General features: G+C 39.0%; 1 protein-coding gene across 1 annotated transcript in view; it reads right to left on the bottom strand.

The window, feature by feature from the left end:
- The window catches only part of RMDN3 (regulator of microtubule dynamics 3), a 46,174-nt gene that overhangs the window by 17,961 nt on the left and 11,762 nt on the right, over positions 1 to 16,451 (bottom strand). Inside the window, exons 6-9 of the mRNA XM_042454427.1 lie at positions 15,620 to 15,722; positions 14,419 to 14,479; positions 3,230 to 3,305; positions 1,276 to 1,353 (exon numbers count right to left, since the gene is read on the bottom strand). Coding sequence (XP_042310361.1) covers positions 1,276 to 1,353; positions 3,230 to 3,305; positions 14,419 to 14,479; positions 15,620 to 15,722 — 318 coding nt within the window. The remainder of the gene's footprint in view (positions 1 to 1,275; positions 1,354 to 3,229; positions 3,306 to 14,418; positions 14,480 to 15,619; positions 15,723 to 16,451) is intronic.

Here is a 16,451-nt window from a genome sequence, read left to right as displayed (position 1 = left end):
CCCACTTTTCTTCCTTGTCTTCTGTCTAGCTGAACTTTTTTAGCAGCATAAGCATTGGGAGGATGATCAAGGAGGGCTGGAGAAACACAAACTTTCAGACTGCAGAAGCATGTCTTCAGTAAACAATGAGAGAAAGTTTGAGCTGGAAAAGAATGGGACTCTCCTCTAGCTTATTGTACTGTAGCTGTGTCTTCCTGCCTCTTACAATAGGCAAGTTAAACAGCATCTGCCTCCAGAATTTTTGGAATAAAAAGTTGGATAAAACATGTTAAAGTGCTCTTTTTTTCTGTGATGCAGAAACTTATCCCCATTCTTTCCGTGTTATTTCTACCTCTGGTACCAAATTTTCTGTTAAAGAAGTAATGCCCAGGAACACATCTAGTTCCTTTACCATTACAATTTTTTTATTGTTTACAAAAGGTAAAACACAATTACATCACCATTCTACTTTAAAAACACAAGCTAAAATACAGATTTACAAAACTGAGGTCTCATTTAAAACTCCAAACCAAAATCTCCTGTGGTGCTGTGGTGGAACATGAACATGAGAATTGGAGTTAACCTATTAGTTAATCATTAGGGGTGGATTTGTGTCTGATGTAAGTATATAAATGTTACAAAAATGTTTTGATTTCCTAATATCAGAAATTTTTACAAGGACTATCCATCACTACTTAGAGAACCTTGTTTTGTTTTGTCATGTCCTTGGTTCTGCTTCAAATGATTTGTGGTGCTTATACTTTTTGATGACTGAAAGATGTCAAATGCCACTGGACTCCATCATCAGAGATGTGTGTGAAGATGTCCATGTGAGCTAGCATTACAGGGCCACTGCACTTGCCTAGATTATCTCATTGCAAAGTACCTACTTTCATTTATTCTTAGCCCATAACTTACATTGTCTTCATTAATGCAAGCATTTATATTGGCAGTCACAAAATACAGAAAGAAACTGAAATAGCTGTAGGACAGAATTGTCTTTTAAATCTGTAACTATGTGGCACAAAAGGATTATACTGGAAAGACAGTATCACTGCAATTACATTGTAAAAGGCAATCCATATGTCTCAAAGCAAATGCAATAATTCAAGTCACTGAACCAGTCAATGAAGCTGACCATTTCTGTGAAGATCTTATCAGTAGTTCAAAGATTAATTACAAATCCAGAAAACCAAAAACAGAGCTATCCCAAGGCATTCTACAGATGCATCTTATTTCCTATTTAGTATGATATCCTGTGAATTCCAGAAAAATATACCAAAGAAAATCAATTACCTGGTAACACCATCGACCGAGAAGATAGTAAGATTTGGGGTCATTTGGTTTCAGAGCGATTGCTTTGTCCACATGTTTCTAAAAAGATATACAAAGAGACTTATTTTGTTCATTAAGCATACCTAGAAAACTGAGAAGGCTGCATTTTGAGAAAAACCTACAATTCTATTACAGCCCAGATCTGAAAATGTGACCATTCTACTTATATAACAAAAACAGATTGTGAATATACCACGTCCAATGCCACAGTCTACACCAAATATAAATAAATCACAAGTTCTCTTCTTTTTTCTGATGTTTCTTTTTTCTGAAATCACCTCAGCTTGTGTCTTGACATCTCTTGAGGGACAAGGAAGGCATTTTCTTTTATGTCTATAACTTTTAAAATACCTCCTCCTGGAAAGTGTATGTGAATCCAACAATAGTATGAGAAGAACCTACTGTGTGGGTCAGAAGAACCAGTCTACTAGGGATGTTTGATTCACATATATAGATGCTCTGCATAAATTCAGGTTAACATCATGAAAAAATGGCTCTTGTGTGTATGCAAAAGAGAGGGATCTAGTACAGAAGACTCCAAGTCAGGATTGCCTTGGCCATAAATATATAGAACAGTCTTAAGCAAACTATGACTATAATTAGATGGAAATCTTTGGAGGTCAGTCTTGTCGTGGGATCAGAGGAAGATCAACAATCTAAGGCCCGTTCTGCACGGGCGTAAAGTACGCGTCAAGCACGTACTAGGGTTAGAAAGGGGCATCCTTTCCGGACACCCCTAACCCTAGTACGCACTCGGCATATACAAACTGGCGGCGCCCGTTCTACACGGGTGCCGCCATCTTGACGTCGTGGACACCTAGCATCCGCACGTTGCATGGTGGAAGTGACTCCGTGAGTGCATGACTAGCGAATTGCGCCGCCACTTCCAGGGCGCAAAAAGAAGCCACTTTTTGCGCTTCTTTTTGCTGCGTCCGGGAATTGCGCGGTTTGTCCGCTGCGGTTCCCGGACGCAGCAACCAGCGGCACTGGCAGAGTGCCCATTTTGGGTGCTCTGTAATGCGCCAAAGCTAAGCAGATGACACCACTATACTAGCAGAAAACAACAAATACTTGGAACAACTGCTAAAGTAAATCAAAGAAGAAAGGGTCAATGCAGGCTTACTGTTGAACATTAAGAAAACAAAAATAATAACGATGGAGGATTTACATGAATTCCATCTAGATTAGGAAACTGAAATACTTAATGACTTCCCATACCTTGAATCAATCATTTGTCAGAACGGAGACTGCATTCACGAAATAGAAGACTAGATGGGATTGGGAAGGGCAGCTATGAAAGAACTAGACAAGTGCAAAGATATAAAACTAAACACTAAAGTTGGGATTGTCCAAGCCATAGTATATCCCATCAACATGTATGGATGTGAGATCTGGACAGTGAAGAAAGCTGATAGAAGGAAAATCAACTTATTCAAGATGTGGTGCTGGAGAAGAGTGCTGAAGATAATGTGGATAGCCAAAAAGATAAACAAGTGGGTCCAATAATAGATCAAGCCTGAGCATGTCCTGGAAGCCAAGATGACTAAATTGAGGCTGTCATATTTCAGCCCCATCATGAGAAGGCATTACTCACTAAAACAATAATGCTAGAAAATGTAGAGAGCAGTAGGAAGGAAGGAATACTGCATACCATACAGATAGACTCATTCAAGGAGGCCATGGCCCTGAACCTGCAGGACCTGAGTAGATTGGTTGAGAACAGGGCACACTGGAGATATTTCATTCATGAAGTCACCGAAAAGCGAAGTCATCTCAAGGGCAGCTAACAACAACAACTTGCACTCCTCTTGGTGTTCTTCCAAGCATGTCTCCAAACCTTGTTAACATAATGTCCTATGTTTTTTCCCTTGCAACAAAACCTCTTTTAACATGTACAAAAAGCAGTCATACTCACCTTGAAATCATGCCCTGCTTGAATGCGTTTTTGTATACTTTCATGCTCTGAGAACTGACCACACAGAACAGCATACCTGGAAATTACAGTAAGCCTAAACATTAGTGCATCATTCCCAAATATGGGTTTTATGCTGTATTTATTTTTCTTATACAGAGCTCAGAAATTTAATCTAAACTTAATATCTTTTCTAGGGAAACAGATGCATTGTATCAGTTTTATAGATGGAGAGGCTAACCGCTGAAGTATATTGAATTACAATAGTTTCCTCATGTGGTGATAACAGCATAGCAGAAACAATGCAAAGGTAGCAAATACATGCAAAAAACAACCATCTACTTTGCTTTACCACCTTGATTTCTTTTTTCATGAAAAACTTTTCTCCAGACCCTTTATAAACACAGATAACCTTTGGCTAACACGAACTGAACATAAACCAATTTCAGGATGTCTGCTAAATTCTGGACACAGTCCAGCACTTGGTTCAAGCAGACAAGTCAGCGTATTTAGCTTAAAGCTATTTTGCTTAGCCTTATTAAGGATACAAAAGAAGTTCACAAGTGCAATGTACTATTCCTGGAGGAGTCTGAGACAAATGTAGATTGCTAAACTGAGGGAAAGAAATTGAGTGGAAAGAAATTATGAAGGTATGGCAGAGTAGACACTATTGGTCTAGATAGACTTATGATGTAAGTTTTAACACTTATACTTGTGGTAATGAGGTTATGAGGGGTGCAGAAAAACAGACTAGATCTGGGGATGTACACATGGTTGTTATGATCTAGTTCCTCAAATCTGGACAATACGCATTTTAATTATTACAGTTTTCCTGTTCCTATGTTTCAGCTTTGGTAGCATTCTTATGTAGCCATTGAACTGAGATAAATGGTATATTGTAAAGTTTAAACTGGTGGATTTGGAACAGTGAGACTCAAGTTCAAAGACCTGCTTGGTTACCATGTGGCTTTGGGAGATAACCATGTCTCAGTAATTCACAAGATTATTGTGGGGATATGATGAAAGTGGCCATGGGCATCCCTGGTATCTCACAGATAAAATAACAATAGTAAAAGTATAGATGACCAGGTATACATTTTTCCACTAGTATTCTTGTCAGATCACTGGTGGGTTTTTGTTTTGTCATTTTCAAATAATAATAATAATAATAATAATAATAATAATAATAATAATAATAAATTATACCGATACCATAGGAGGTTCCTAAGAGTTACACAGATATCTGATTTACAGAGGGAAATGCAGAGGACAGTAAGAGCAAAGAGTAGCAATTGCAGGAAACAAGTATGGCATGATTTCCTTCAGAGACACCAGATTAAATATACAGTGTTTTATAAAAGAGAAAAACCTTTTTCGGGGTGCTCTGAATTTCATCACAATACATGTGTTTATTAGTTCATCTCTGCTAGCTTATCTATGCTACTACATACCTACTATTTGCTAATGTCCACAGCTAAAGTAACACTTCCATGTTTCTGTTTCCATAGAAGCATACCACAAAACTTTTAATCAAATCAAACTTATTCTTCTCTAAAGGGCAACTAGTGCTGGTATAGCAACTTTTACATGCTGAGACTCTATGATAATTAGGTGCACCCAGCCTCTCAAGGAGTTTAGAAATGCATGCTTGTGGTAATTTGCTTCTAGAACAGTGTCCCAAATGCTGGTCCTTCAGGTGTTTTGGGACTTCGGCTCCCAGAAACCTCAGCCATTTGGCCAATGGTCTGGGATTCTGGGAGCTGAAGTCCAAAACACTTGGAAGGCCAGAGTTTGTGAATCACTGCTTTAGAACAATGGCTGCACAAGGCTCCTAATGCTGATTTAAACAGAAGCCAGGTAAGCAGGTGGGTAGGTGGAAGCAGTGGTGCTGTTACACGACTGGAGGAGAAGCAGAGAAAGTGAGTTAGGAGAGTGGTAGGAGGACCATTTGTGGAGGAAGGTAAGGTGGGGCAGAGAGTACAGTAATGATGGGGGAAGTGTGGCTCTTTTTCCTTCCATACTGAGAAGTGGGAGAACTCTAGTTCTCCTGATAATTTTCACTTGTTTTCTTTTTCTGGAGGTCTAGTAGACATCTGTAATATTGTCACAGGAAGTAATAAGAAACTCAGTTAGCAAAAACGAAGTGAACATTATATGTGTGTAAGTGTGTGTGTGTGTGTGTGTGTGCGCGCGCGCACATGTGCCTTCAAGATGCCTATCAACTTATGGTGACCCCATAAATTTCATAGGGTTTTCTTAAGTAAGGAATAGTCAAGAGATAATTTTGCCATTTCCTTCCTCAACAGCATCTGGTATTCACTGGCAGTCTCTTATCCAACCACTAACCAGGCGTGAACCTGCTTAGCTTCCAAGATCATATAGGAATCTAGTGTTTTTAGGGTATTTAGGTTCTCTTAATAATAGCAGCTTTTACTTTGCTTTGCAGAAGCACCTATCTCTTCATTCCTATGTCCCCACTGTCTTATACAGGGAGCTCTGAAAACAGGCCTCAGCTTGACCCTTTCCCAAAAGCTGGACTTTCTCCTAAAATTTCAACATTTATGCAAGGAACTGGGGGAGGGTGGGCCAGCCTATAAAAGTGCCACTCAGAAGAATGACAGTAAGTAACAGGCTTGCTTCTCAGGAAACAACTCAACAGAATAGTAACTGAACATTTTTACCCTATATCTCAGCTTCTACAAGGGCTTACTTTAAACAGAACAGAAAAGAAATAAGGTCTGAAGTACATGCTAACTAACAATCTAACTAATATTGGGTGCTGTAACTGAACTCAGGTTAAGATCCAGTCAACCACATAACATGGCAAACCTAGCTGTAGAGCACTGATGGGAATCATGCTATCAGCCCTGGCTGGAATAATCAATAGAGAAGATTGATGGCAGATGCAGTCCAACCACATCTGGAAGGCTCCATGATTCCCGTCCTGGTTGTAAAGAAGGGAAATATTGAGGGAAGAAGAGTTCTCTGAAACTGAGTTACTGTTTTCTACCATTTCTGCTTCCATTTCACTACAATACTGTATGTTGGAAAACAAAGAAGCCCCTGCTAAATGGGTACGGAAAACCATGAGGCCCAAAAGCAAAAGCGTAAAAGTTCAAGGGTTCATATCATATTCTAATTTATTCTGCTCAGAAACTCCATAAAACATTATGCTTATATAATGAAGGTTATTAGAAGAGTATTAAAATTTAATTTGCTCTTTAAAATGCAGTTTTACAAGATTGTTCAAACAAGAGAATGCCATATAAATGCCATGTGAACTCTCACAGACCTTCTAATAAACACAGTTAATTATCTCCATGCTTGTCCTGAAGCCAACCAGGCACTAGGAACTCTATTCCCCATAATAACATTCACCGCAGTGGCTTGTAAATTCTACCATACTCAGAGAAGACAGCACTTTCAATTTCTGCTGCTGGGGTTAGCAAGAAGAATTTGGACAACTTAATCAGAGCTTCTCAAGAGGCAGCTCTGGTATTTATTCCAAGAATGTTAAAACTGAAATCCTTGGCACTTTTATGTGTGAGCAGACCTGGGAAAAGTTATTTTCCTGGACTAGAGCTCCCAATTTCCTAGTGAACACAACTAGTGTCAACAGGAATTCTAGGAGCTGTAGATCAAGAGAGTCACTTTTTTTTAGTTCTTCGTGAATTTAGGTTCCACTGAACTCAGTCGGGTTTAGTCCTAAATAAACATATATATCAGATCAGTAATAACTTTCATTTCCCGTCCCCCTTTCCTGGTTAACATACACCAGGTCAAGCCATCAGGAAATGTCAAACTGTGCAGAAACTCACACTGTGCATCGGAATGTTAGAGATCAGAAAATGAGTCATCCCAGGCAAGGCTGAGGAAGGAACTCAATACCACACAGATCTCCCAGCAGTTCACATTAAGTTTCTCTCCTTGGGAAAAAAACTGGGGAGCTTGTCAGAGGTCCATTTATCTTCCCCCCCTTCTGCTGACCTACAACTCAAAAGCTGTAGATGCTGAGGGCTCAGATCTTGGAGTCACACTGTGTGTTTCAGAACTGAACAGTTTCTCATGAAACTCTGTTGTTGTTGCATGCCTTCCAGTAATTTCTGACTTATGGTAACCCTAAGGCAAACCAGGGAGCTGGCAAAATCTGTTCATAGGGGGTTTGCTTTGCCTTCTTCTGAGGCGGAAAGAATGTGACTTGACCATACGTGGGCAGCTGAAAAAACAGAATCAGCCACCCAGTATTATAAGGAGATCCACAGACGTGCCTACCTCATACCTCACATTGTAACTACTGTATATACTCATGTATAAGTCTAGAAATGTTAGGGGGGGGGGAAGTGGACCCAAAACCAGAATCAATTTATCCACAGGTAAATTTAAGTACTGTACTTTCATTCTAATTATAAAAAGAGAACCATCCTCTAGTGAAAGACAAGAATATAATCTGTCCCCTCTATTCTCTCATCCATCCAGCCTTTAGTGTGAATACAAACAGTTATGCCTGCTGGGATTTTGTAAGTTATTTGGCATTGTTTACTTTTGCTTCATCTTTTAGAACCTTTGTTACATGCCCTTAGGTTTTACCCTCAATTTATTCACGGGTGATATCAAAATCCATAATTCTGGCTCCCAACCCTGCCCTCGATTTATGCATGAGGTCAACTTATCATTGATTGTATATGCCAAGGATGGAGAAAGTGTAGCCCTTGAACTCACTTTTGCAACCCTCAAAACTCCCCTGGATACCTCCAAAGCCCCCTGAAATCCTTGTTGTTTTTTTAAAAAGAGACTTTTGGGGAGGGCAATTCTTTGTTCCAGAACAAAACCCCTACCCCTGCAACACACAGAACTCCAGATGAAATCTGCTGAAAATGGCATTTAGAAATGATACAACTGATATGCTGATGCAGCCCACAGGAGGAAGGCAGAAGCAAAAATTGATCCCCATGCTACATCTATGCTATATGCTTTTTATTGTTTGAAAAAATTAATATAGCTATATTTCCCACTTTTGATCAACAAGTGGGCAATAAACTAAAGCTGAGATTCAATGTAATGTTGGTTTAATAAAAAGCCTTGCTGTTTACTTACACATGTTGTGAGCTGGTGAGGTGGAAGGAGGCATCTGTTCAGAAACAGTCATAGCATAGGCATGTTCCCTTTAATGAACAGATAACCACTTGTGCAAGGATGTACAGGATATCTTCCTTGTGTAAGCACTGAAAAGGTACAAGGAATGAGCATCATACACGTATTGGTACCCTCCTATTTTCACATACGAGCTTATGTGCAGAGATCCTGATTTCATGTTTAACAAGGAGCACTGGTTTAAAATAAACCAAGATCTCCCCGCCAAAGCAGGTGTGTGAAAGGAGACAGAGAATGGTGCATGTCTGAATCTCATTCCTCAAATCAGGCCATCCTGTGACTGAACTATTGAAACTCTTAGGGTCTAGTTGGATGTGTACTTTATCCTCAAGCAGCTTTACACATAGAAGGTTTCAGGTTGCTCAAGTCCACTCTAAAATATAAAATAAGCCAAAATAACTTTAACAATAAAATAAAGTAAGAAATGAGCTTGAAATATTAAAAATATGAAACAAGACAGTAAGAAAGGAAATGAACAGTCAGAAAAATCATAGAATCATAGCACTGAAAGAGATCTCAAGGGCCATCCAGTCCAATCCCCTGCCATGCAGGAATTCAAAATCAAAGCATCCTCAACCAGCCTCTGTTTAAAAACCTCCAAAGAAAGAGATGTGTTCCATTGTCAAACAGCTCTTACTCTCAGGAAGTTCTTCCTAAGGTTTTAGGTGGAATCTCTTCCTGTAGTTTGCATCCATTGCTCCATGTCCCAGTCTCTGGAGCAGCAGAAAACAAGCTTGTTCCATCCTCAATATGATCTAAAAAATCTCTGCATAGCACACTTTAACTTGAGCCCTGGACACATGGGGGAGAAAGCAGTGTAATCTCTGCCCAGAGGATGTTCACTATGGTTTCCACATTTCAAACAGCAAAGGGACTCAACATTTGAGAAAAATTTCAAATTTATTGTAGGTTTCAGAAAACGATTGAACACTTTGTTATTAAACATGTTGGATCTGCTATAGATAGATTTAGACTACAGAGAACTATATAGTATCCAGTTAAATTCCAAATGCCAAAAGAAAATCAGATTGTCCCTAGCTTTCCATCACGTAGCTGAAACCAATTTTAATCACCTTACACATTACAAAATATGGGTAGATGCTATTGATTTTTTTTTACATATTATATTTTCTCTGCCCCTTCTCCTAAGGACTTCAAAGCGGCATACATGGCTCTTTTCATCATGAATCTATCATTAGAGCAGTGATTCCCCCCCCCCCACATGTTGTGGATCTGTTGTTTCTGAGAAATAGTAAATGAGGAAATACAAGCAATATTACTTTCAAACAGAAGTGTGATCAGATTTCCCTAACATGTTTATTAAGTAGCCATTTGAAAAGCACGAAATCTAATAGCAGCACTCATTTTGAGGTAGGACTAACCATTTCATTGCTGATCCTCTCCTGAAGCTCTCATCAACCATGAAGCAGAAAACAGACAAATACTTAGGAACCACTCAGTAATGAATAGTTAGAATGCTATTAAACATTATATCAAATATAATGGTACAGTATATAATATCAATACTCTTTACCAAAATCTTTTTGTACCATTTAAAGCTGTCCTGCATGCAGACATACACACACGGCAAAAGGTTCAGCTTGTCAAAACAATATTATTTTCCCTTCCTTCTAGTTACTTCTTTTACTGCACAACAGTTTTGACATTAGCCAAAAAGCAGACTTGATGTTTCCATTCTGTCTGCAAGGTCAATCAGTGAAGGAAGTAATTCAAGTTGACTTATAAATGAACCTTTCCCTGGAGACAGACCCAGGGGAAGATTGCTGGATATAAGGAAACCACTTTCCTCAAAGTTCTTCTCTATACAAACATAACTTTTTGGAAGTTTCATTTAAACAAGATCTACCAAGATTAAATTCACTCAGCCATCTAGTTTTCCCTCCAACTTAAGACATTCAAACAGAAAGTCTTGTAACATCTTAAAGACTAAAAGATTTGTGCTATATATAAAGATCAGCCACTCACAAACCATATTAAAGATTTGCTGGGACTGGTTACAAGGACAAGTCAGAAATTAAAGCAATACAGCTGCTGAGTTGGACAGGGCTCTATTATCTTCTTTCATGTGAATATTCTAACTTTGGTCATATTTCTGTTTTCCTCAGTCATTGTATTTCTCAAAATACTTTTCAATACGGTGGACAAAAAGGAATAACAGATGATGTAGGAAATTTCAACAATTGCTTTGACATCTGGATTAGAAGTTGCTCTGATTCATACATTTATACTTTTTTTTTAATCTGACTACTTGTTTTAAGCATTACTTAAGGAAAATATTCAGGGACAACATTTGTACCATGTTATTATTTTGTACCTTCAAGTCATTTCTGACTTAGGGCAAAGGTGAAGCTATCATGGAAAGATTTGGAAAGATTTCTTCACAGTGGATTTGCCACTGCCTTCCTCCAAGGCTGAGAGTTTGATCTGCCTAAAACCAACCAGGGTTTTCCATGGCCAAATGAGAATTTGAACCTTGCTCTCCCAGAATACTAGTCTATTACTCAAATCACTACATCACACTGGCTTTTGTTGTACTATACCAGCACTAAAAAGAAGAGAAACAGTTTTTAAAATAAAAATAAAACGAAGCCCATGGAAACCACATACAGCGATCACTGAATCTTGCTAATATGGTAAACACTTAACCAGCCACTTAAAGTTGCTCAAGTTGACGGTTATCTTGCTAAAAGCTATTTTAGAAACTGGCAGAAGCAAAGATGTACTCTCTCATATCCATTAACAATGAGCTGGTCTCAGGTTCATATTCAGACTTCCTCTTCCCCTCATGTTCATACAAGTTGAACATGAGTCAACAGTGTGATAAGGCAGCTAAAAAGGCCAATGCAATTTTAGGCTGCATCAATAAAAGTATAGTGTCTAGATCAAGAGAAGTAAAAGTGCCATTCTATTCTGCTTTGGTCAGGCCCCACCTCGAATACTATGTCCAGTTCTGGGCATCACATTTCAAAAAGGATGTGGAGAACCTGGAGTGTGTCCAAAGGAGGCCGACTAAAATGGGGAAGGATCTGGAAACCATGCCCTATGAGGAATGACTTGGGGAGCTAAGAATGTTTAGCTTGGAGAAGGTTAAGAGGTGATATGATAGCCCTGTTTAAATATTTGAAGGGATGTCATATTGAGAAGGGAACAAGTTTGTTTTCTGCTGCTCCAGAGAACAGGAGCCAGAACACTGGATGAAAGCTACAGGAAAAGAGATTCCACCTCAACATTAGGAGGAACTTCCTTAGAGTAAAGGCTGTTCGACAGTGGAACACACTCCCTTGTATAGTGGTGGAGTCTCCCTCCTTGGAAGTCTTTAAACAGAGGCTGGATGGCCATCTGTCGGGTATGCTTTGATTGAGAGTTCCTGCATGGAAGAGGGTTGGACTGGATGGCCCTTGTGGTCTCTTTCGACTCTATGATTCTATGATTCATACTGAAGTGGATTACCAAAACCAGAGTTCCCTATCATGGGACAAACATAATCCTACTTTTATATATACACAGCATACCTCACACCATTTACTTGTATACATAGTGATGAGAATGAGCTGATTATACATGCCTATGACCCAGTTCCAACTTGAAAAGGTACACTGGGGAGGAGGATTGGTAACATGAGGAAAGTCCCTTAGAATACCACATCTAAGAAATTTCTCTCACCTATGCATCATGACCAAAAAATCTCTTTTCAACTGTGTGCTGCAATTTAATGTAAACATACATCAAAATGGTGTTTCAGTGCTTATTCCACATTGTGGTCTCACTGGAGGGCACAGGGGGTGCAGACTGCACAGGGTGACACACCATCAACAGGGTGATACTGAGCAGCAGTGAGGCATCCTAAGGTCCCTCTCTTGGAAACAAAGGGGGACTCTTCTAGGCATGCCACTCCTCTTTGGGGGGTGAGGATGAGGGTGAAACTGTAGATGTTTCTCTCTGTTCCCCCCCCCCCTTGCAGACTCCCCTTCCCAATCTGTTTGGCTCCTTTCCACTATTATCCTCTGGGGGGAAGGCATGCTGTTTGCTGTGAATTCCTCATTCCTTGAGCGTAGAGATATTTTGTAATTTAAAAAACTGTTCTTACTCACAAGAGTGCCTTCATCTTTACTGTCTCAGTTGGGGGGGAGGGGGGGGGGAGGAGCAGCAGCAGTAGGATGTGAGGTTCCCTGGGGCAAGACCCTTCTTCCCATCCACACCCCCATCCTATTAAGTCCAGGGGGGTGATACCATGAGTTAGCACACTGGACTACACCAACTCTAGTGATGCCGTTGATTCTACAGCTATGATTCTCTCTCTTTCTTCTACTTAAGGTGGCTAAAATGTGAATCTCTTTTAGGCCACCAGCTCTAACAGTAACAGGTAAAGTAACTGTTACAGGACAACTGTGTATAAGGTACTATGATAAATGGTGAAACCAGTCTTCCTATCAATGCACTTTTATTAACAGAAACAATATGGAGCATAAACCTGACCTTCAAAATTTCTAGGCAGCTCTTACCCACAAATAAAGTTACACAACGAGAAGCCCATGTATGTTACACTTTACTGCACAAAAACACAGGGACATAATTTTGACATTTCTGCTTCTGTAAATATCCCAATGCTCCATCTTTTCTGTACATAAAATATTTCGTTCTTTTTAAGGAAAGGTGTTTTGTGAGCTCCATTTAGATTTTGAGGTAAGCCTTACTCATCTTGTAAACTGAGTCTGTAGGTTCAGTCTCAGAAGGCAGATAACAAACTTTGACTTCGTAAGTTGTCAGTAAATATTTTCAGAGCTACTCTACATAAAGAACAATTCTGCATCTGCACAACTTCCTCTCCAGAGAGATCCCTGAAATCCCCTACTGTTCTTGTTGTACTTCCAACACTTCTTTTAACAGCAAAATCTGAAGCCAAGCCAAACAAGCAACTCCCTCTCTTGATTCTCAACTCTCAGAGTAACTTTTAAAGGAATGCAGTGGCCACAGGCACGCTAAAGTGGAAAGGGAATTCAATTGTTTTTCTTTCGTTAGGCTTTTGGGAATTTGCATATCAGTGCCTCGGCATATTAAGATAGATCCTGTGCAGCACAAACATGTCCTTATCTTTGGCCTGTGTTCATGTTTTTCTTCCTCTGTCACACGACTAATGATTAGAACTAGTTTTGAAAATTTGTGGAATAATGCTAAAGACATTCTATATAAAAATTAGGCTACACCAGACACCCAGTTTGTTTTAGTACAATAACATCCAAGATCCACAAAACAGTGATACCTTTATTGGTACAACCAAAATTCACAAAATAAATGCTAAAAGCTTTCAAAGGGCCACTAGCTTCTTCATCAGACAAAGGTGTTAAAATCATACAGTAGAAAGAAAAATATGACAGCGTTAGTCACAAGCCTGCACTTAGTCAAGATGTGGCTGTTCTTAGTTCAGGTGGTACTGGAGGTGTGTGATTAACATTGTCATATTTTCCCCCCCTGTGTGATTTTTAACATCACTGCCTCATGAAGAAGCCAGTGGAGCTTCAAAAGCTTGCAACATGTATTTTGTGCATTCTGTTTGGCCCAATAAAGGTATCAGAGTTTTGAGGATTTGGGATGTTATTGTACTTCGTGACATGGCCAACACTGCTATCCCTGGGTACATTTTCCATTTTGTTTTGTTGAAGATACAAGATATTCCATCCTCAAGAGAAATGCCTAGTACTGCCATTGAATATGAAACTCAGCCTTCTGCCATTGCTAGATACAGAATCTCTATTCTCTTCACACACCATTTTGATAAACTGTAACCAGTACTGTCTCTGAACTCATAATTTCTTGTGCCAAATGAAGATGTGTTTTTTGTGTATTTGTGTTTGTGTGGGAGGCATAATTCAAATTTGTCTTTAAGAAAAAGAATTTCTTCATCTGGGCTGGAGTACTTCCAACTATGTTTCTTTTTCCTAAATATGACAAGGTACAGAAGTACAACATACAGAACAATTTTATCTCTTTTTCATTTCCTTAAAAAGGAAGTAATTACATACCACTGGTGACACTCAGCACTTTGATCTCCCATCTGCAGAGCTGTTTCCGCCTCTTCTTTGCCTGCAACATAATACAACAAAAATAACGTATTTCCACACCACATTTTGAACACCTAGCTATCAGAACAATTGTCAAATGGAGATTTATACAGTGTGTGACAAAATTTCACATGCTCATTAAAACATATTTTTTTCAGGAAAGTTACCTGTGCTGGGAAGGGCCAAACAGCCAAGTACATGGCAGTTTGGTATTTGTGTAAACACAGCCCATTATCTTTTTGGTCCATATTCCTCTAGAAAAGAATGTCAAGCTGTACACTTCATTATGTTAAGAGACTGGCACTAAGGCTACATCTACACTGCAGAAATAATGCAGTCTGACATTGTGTTAACTGCCATGGTTATGACATCCTAGGATTTGTAGATTGTTGTAGCCGAAGAGCTATCTGACAGAGAAGGCCAAATAGCTCACAAAATGACAAATCCCAGAATCCCATAGCATTGAGCCATGGCAGTTAAAGTAGTGTCAAACTGCATTGTTTCTGAGGTGCAGATACAGCCTAAACCTCATCTCCAGCATATCTTAAGATGCCACAATGTAGGGAAAGAGAAGAAAGGAATCAATAAGCTTATAATCAGATTCAAAAATAAGGAGAAAAATACAAACAACATAGGCAGTATATTCTTAATAGCAACTATGGATTGTGACCCATGAGCCTTGAACTCCTACAGCAATGAGCAGTCAGGATACAATCTGTAGAAGAACTGGGATATTCCAATACCAGTTGATATTCTTTTTATTCACAAAGAGAAGCAGATTATTGCTGTCTGTAGCTAACCGACAGGAGAAGATGGTACAAGAAGAAAAAAAAGTGGGAAGCTTTGAGATAACCATAAAGCTCAGGAATTTGAGAATGAACAAAAGAGCCTCTTTATAAAGGCATGAATAAGAAGTGCGACCTGGTACAAGCATTCAATATACTTGCAGCTATTTTAATTTATTGTGCCATTTGTCGGTTTAAAGTGTGTGCTAAAAAATTAATTTTTTAGTGCTTGACAATTCTGTGTACTCTGAATACAATTTAGTATTTTTAAAGGTATTATATAAAACTGTTGGATTGGATCAGCATGAACAACCTGTAGTGAAATTGTATAAGCAATACCTGTTTCCAAGCTAACTTATTTCAGAAAGTCTTCTTACCATCAGATGCATAGGATTTCTTCTCATCTGCATCTTCTGTGATTTCACACATATCACTATATGCTCGGGCCAGACGCCAAACAAAATCTTGCTTGTCTCCATACTGTGGAAAGAATAGATATTGGTTCACTTGTATTTTAGTGATTTGAGATTATAGGCAAGTATGATTTTCAATTCCAACGTATAACAAAATCTAAAATCTAACTAATCACATTTTGTTTAGATTTTAACTGCTTTGTAGAGATTTGTATTGAAATGTTCTATGATAAACTCCTCTCTGTTGATGTGAAGTATCATAGTGCAATATATTGCTACAGCACTGATTTTAAAGTAGTATAGGAACAAAGTCCAAAAGTCAAGTACTGTATATTTATGAATTACTGGGAAAAGCTACTAGGGGGGGGGGGGGGGGGGACACAGGCCAAAATCCAAGTATTAGTCCCAAGCAGAGCAGACCACTGGGACTTACATCAGTATTGATTTACCATTCAGCATTTGAGTCAATCAATTTACCATAATTAGGACTAGCAACTTCATGTAGGGCACACATTGTTTATAATCTGTTAAACCGATCCTATGATTCTCTGCACTAGCAATAACGTTTTAGAAGGCTTACAATAACTGCAATTACACAGAGGCATTGTGCTTGCCTTTCAACTATATACCACTGTCTGCACTAGATGTGGTACATCAAACAATACTGTGCACAATATGCACTGCAGAGGACTGGATACACTCTTTGATCAGGACAGAAGTAATTAAATGTGCAGCTTCATAACAGCATGTCTGTTACCAGAGAACAGCTAAATTTTCATAGCGTTATATGAAGTAA

The sequence above is a fragment of the Sceloporus undulatus genome, chromosome 1 (assembly GCF_019175285.1).
Source record: "Sceloporus undulatus isolate JIND9_A2432 ecotype Alabama chromosome 1, SceUnd_v1.1, whole genome shotgun sequence".
Lineage (NCBI taxonomy): Eukaryota > Metazoa > Chordata > Lepidosauria > Squamata > Phrynosomatidae > Sceloporus > Sceloporus undulatus.
Note: the sequence above shows the minus strand (reverse complement) of the source record. Positions and strands in the feature narration are given on the sequence as shown.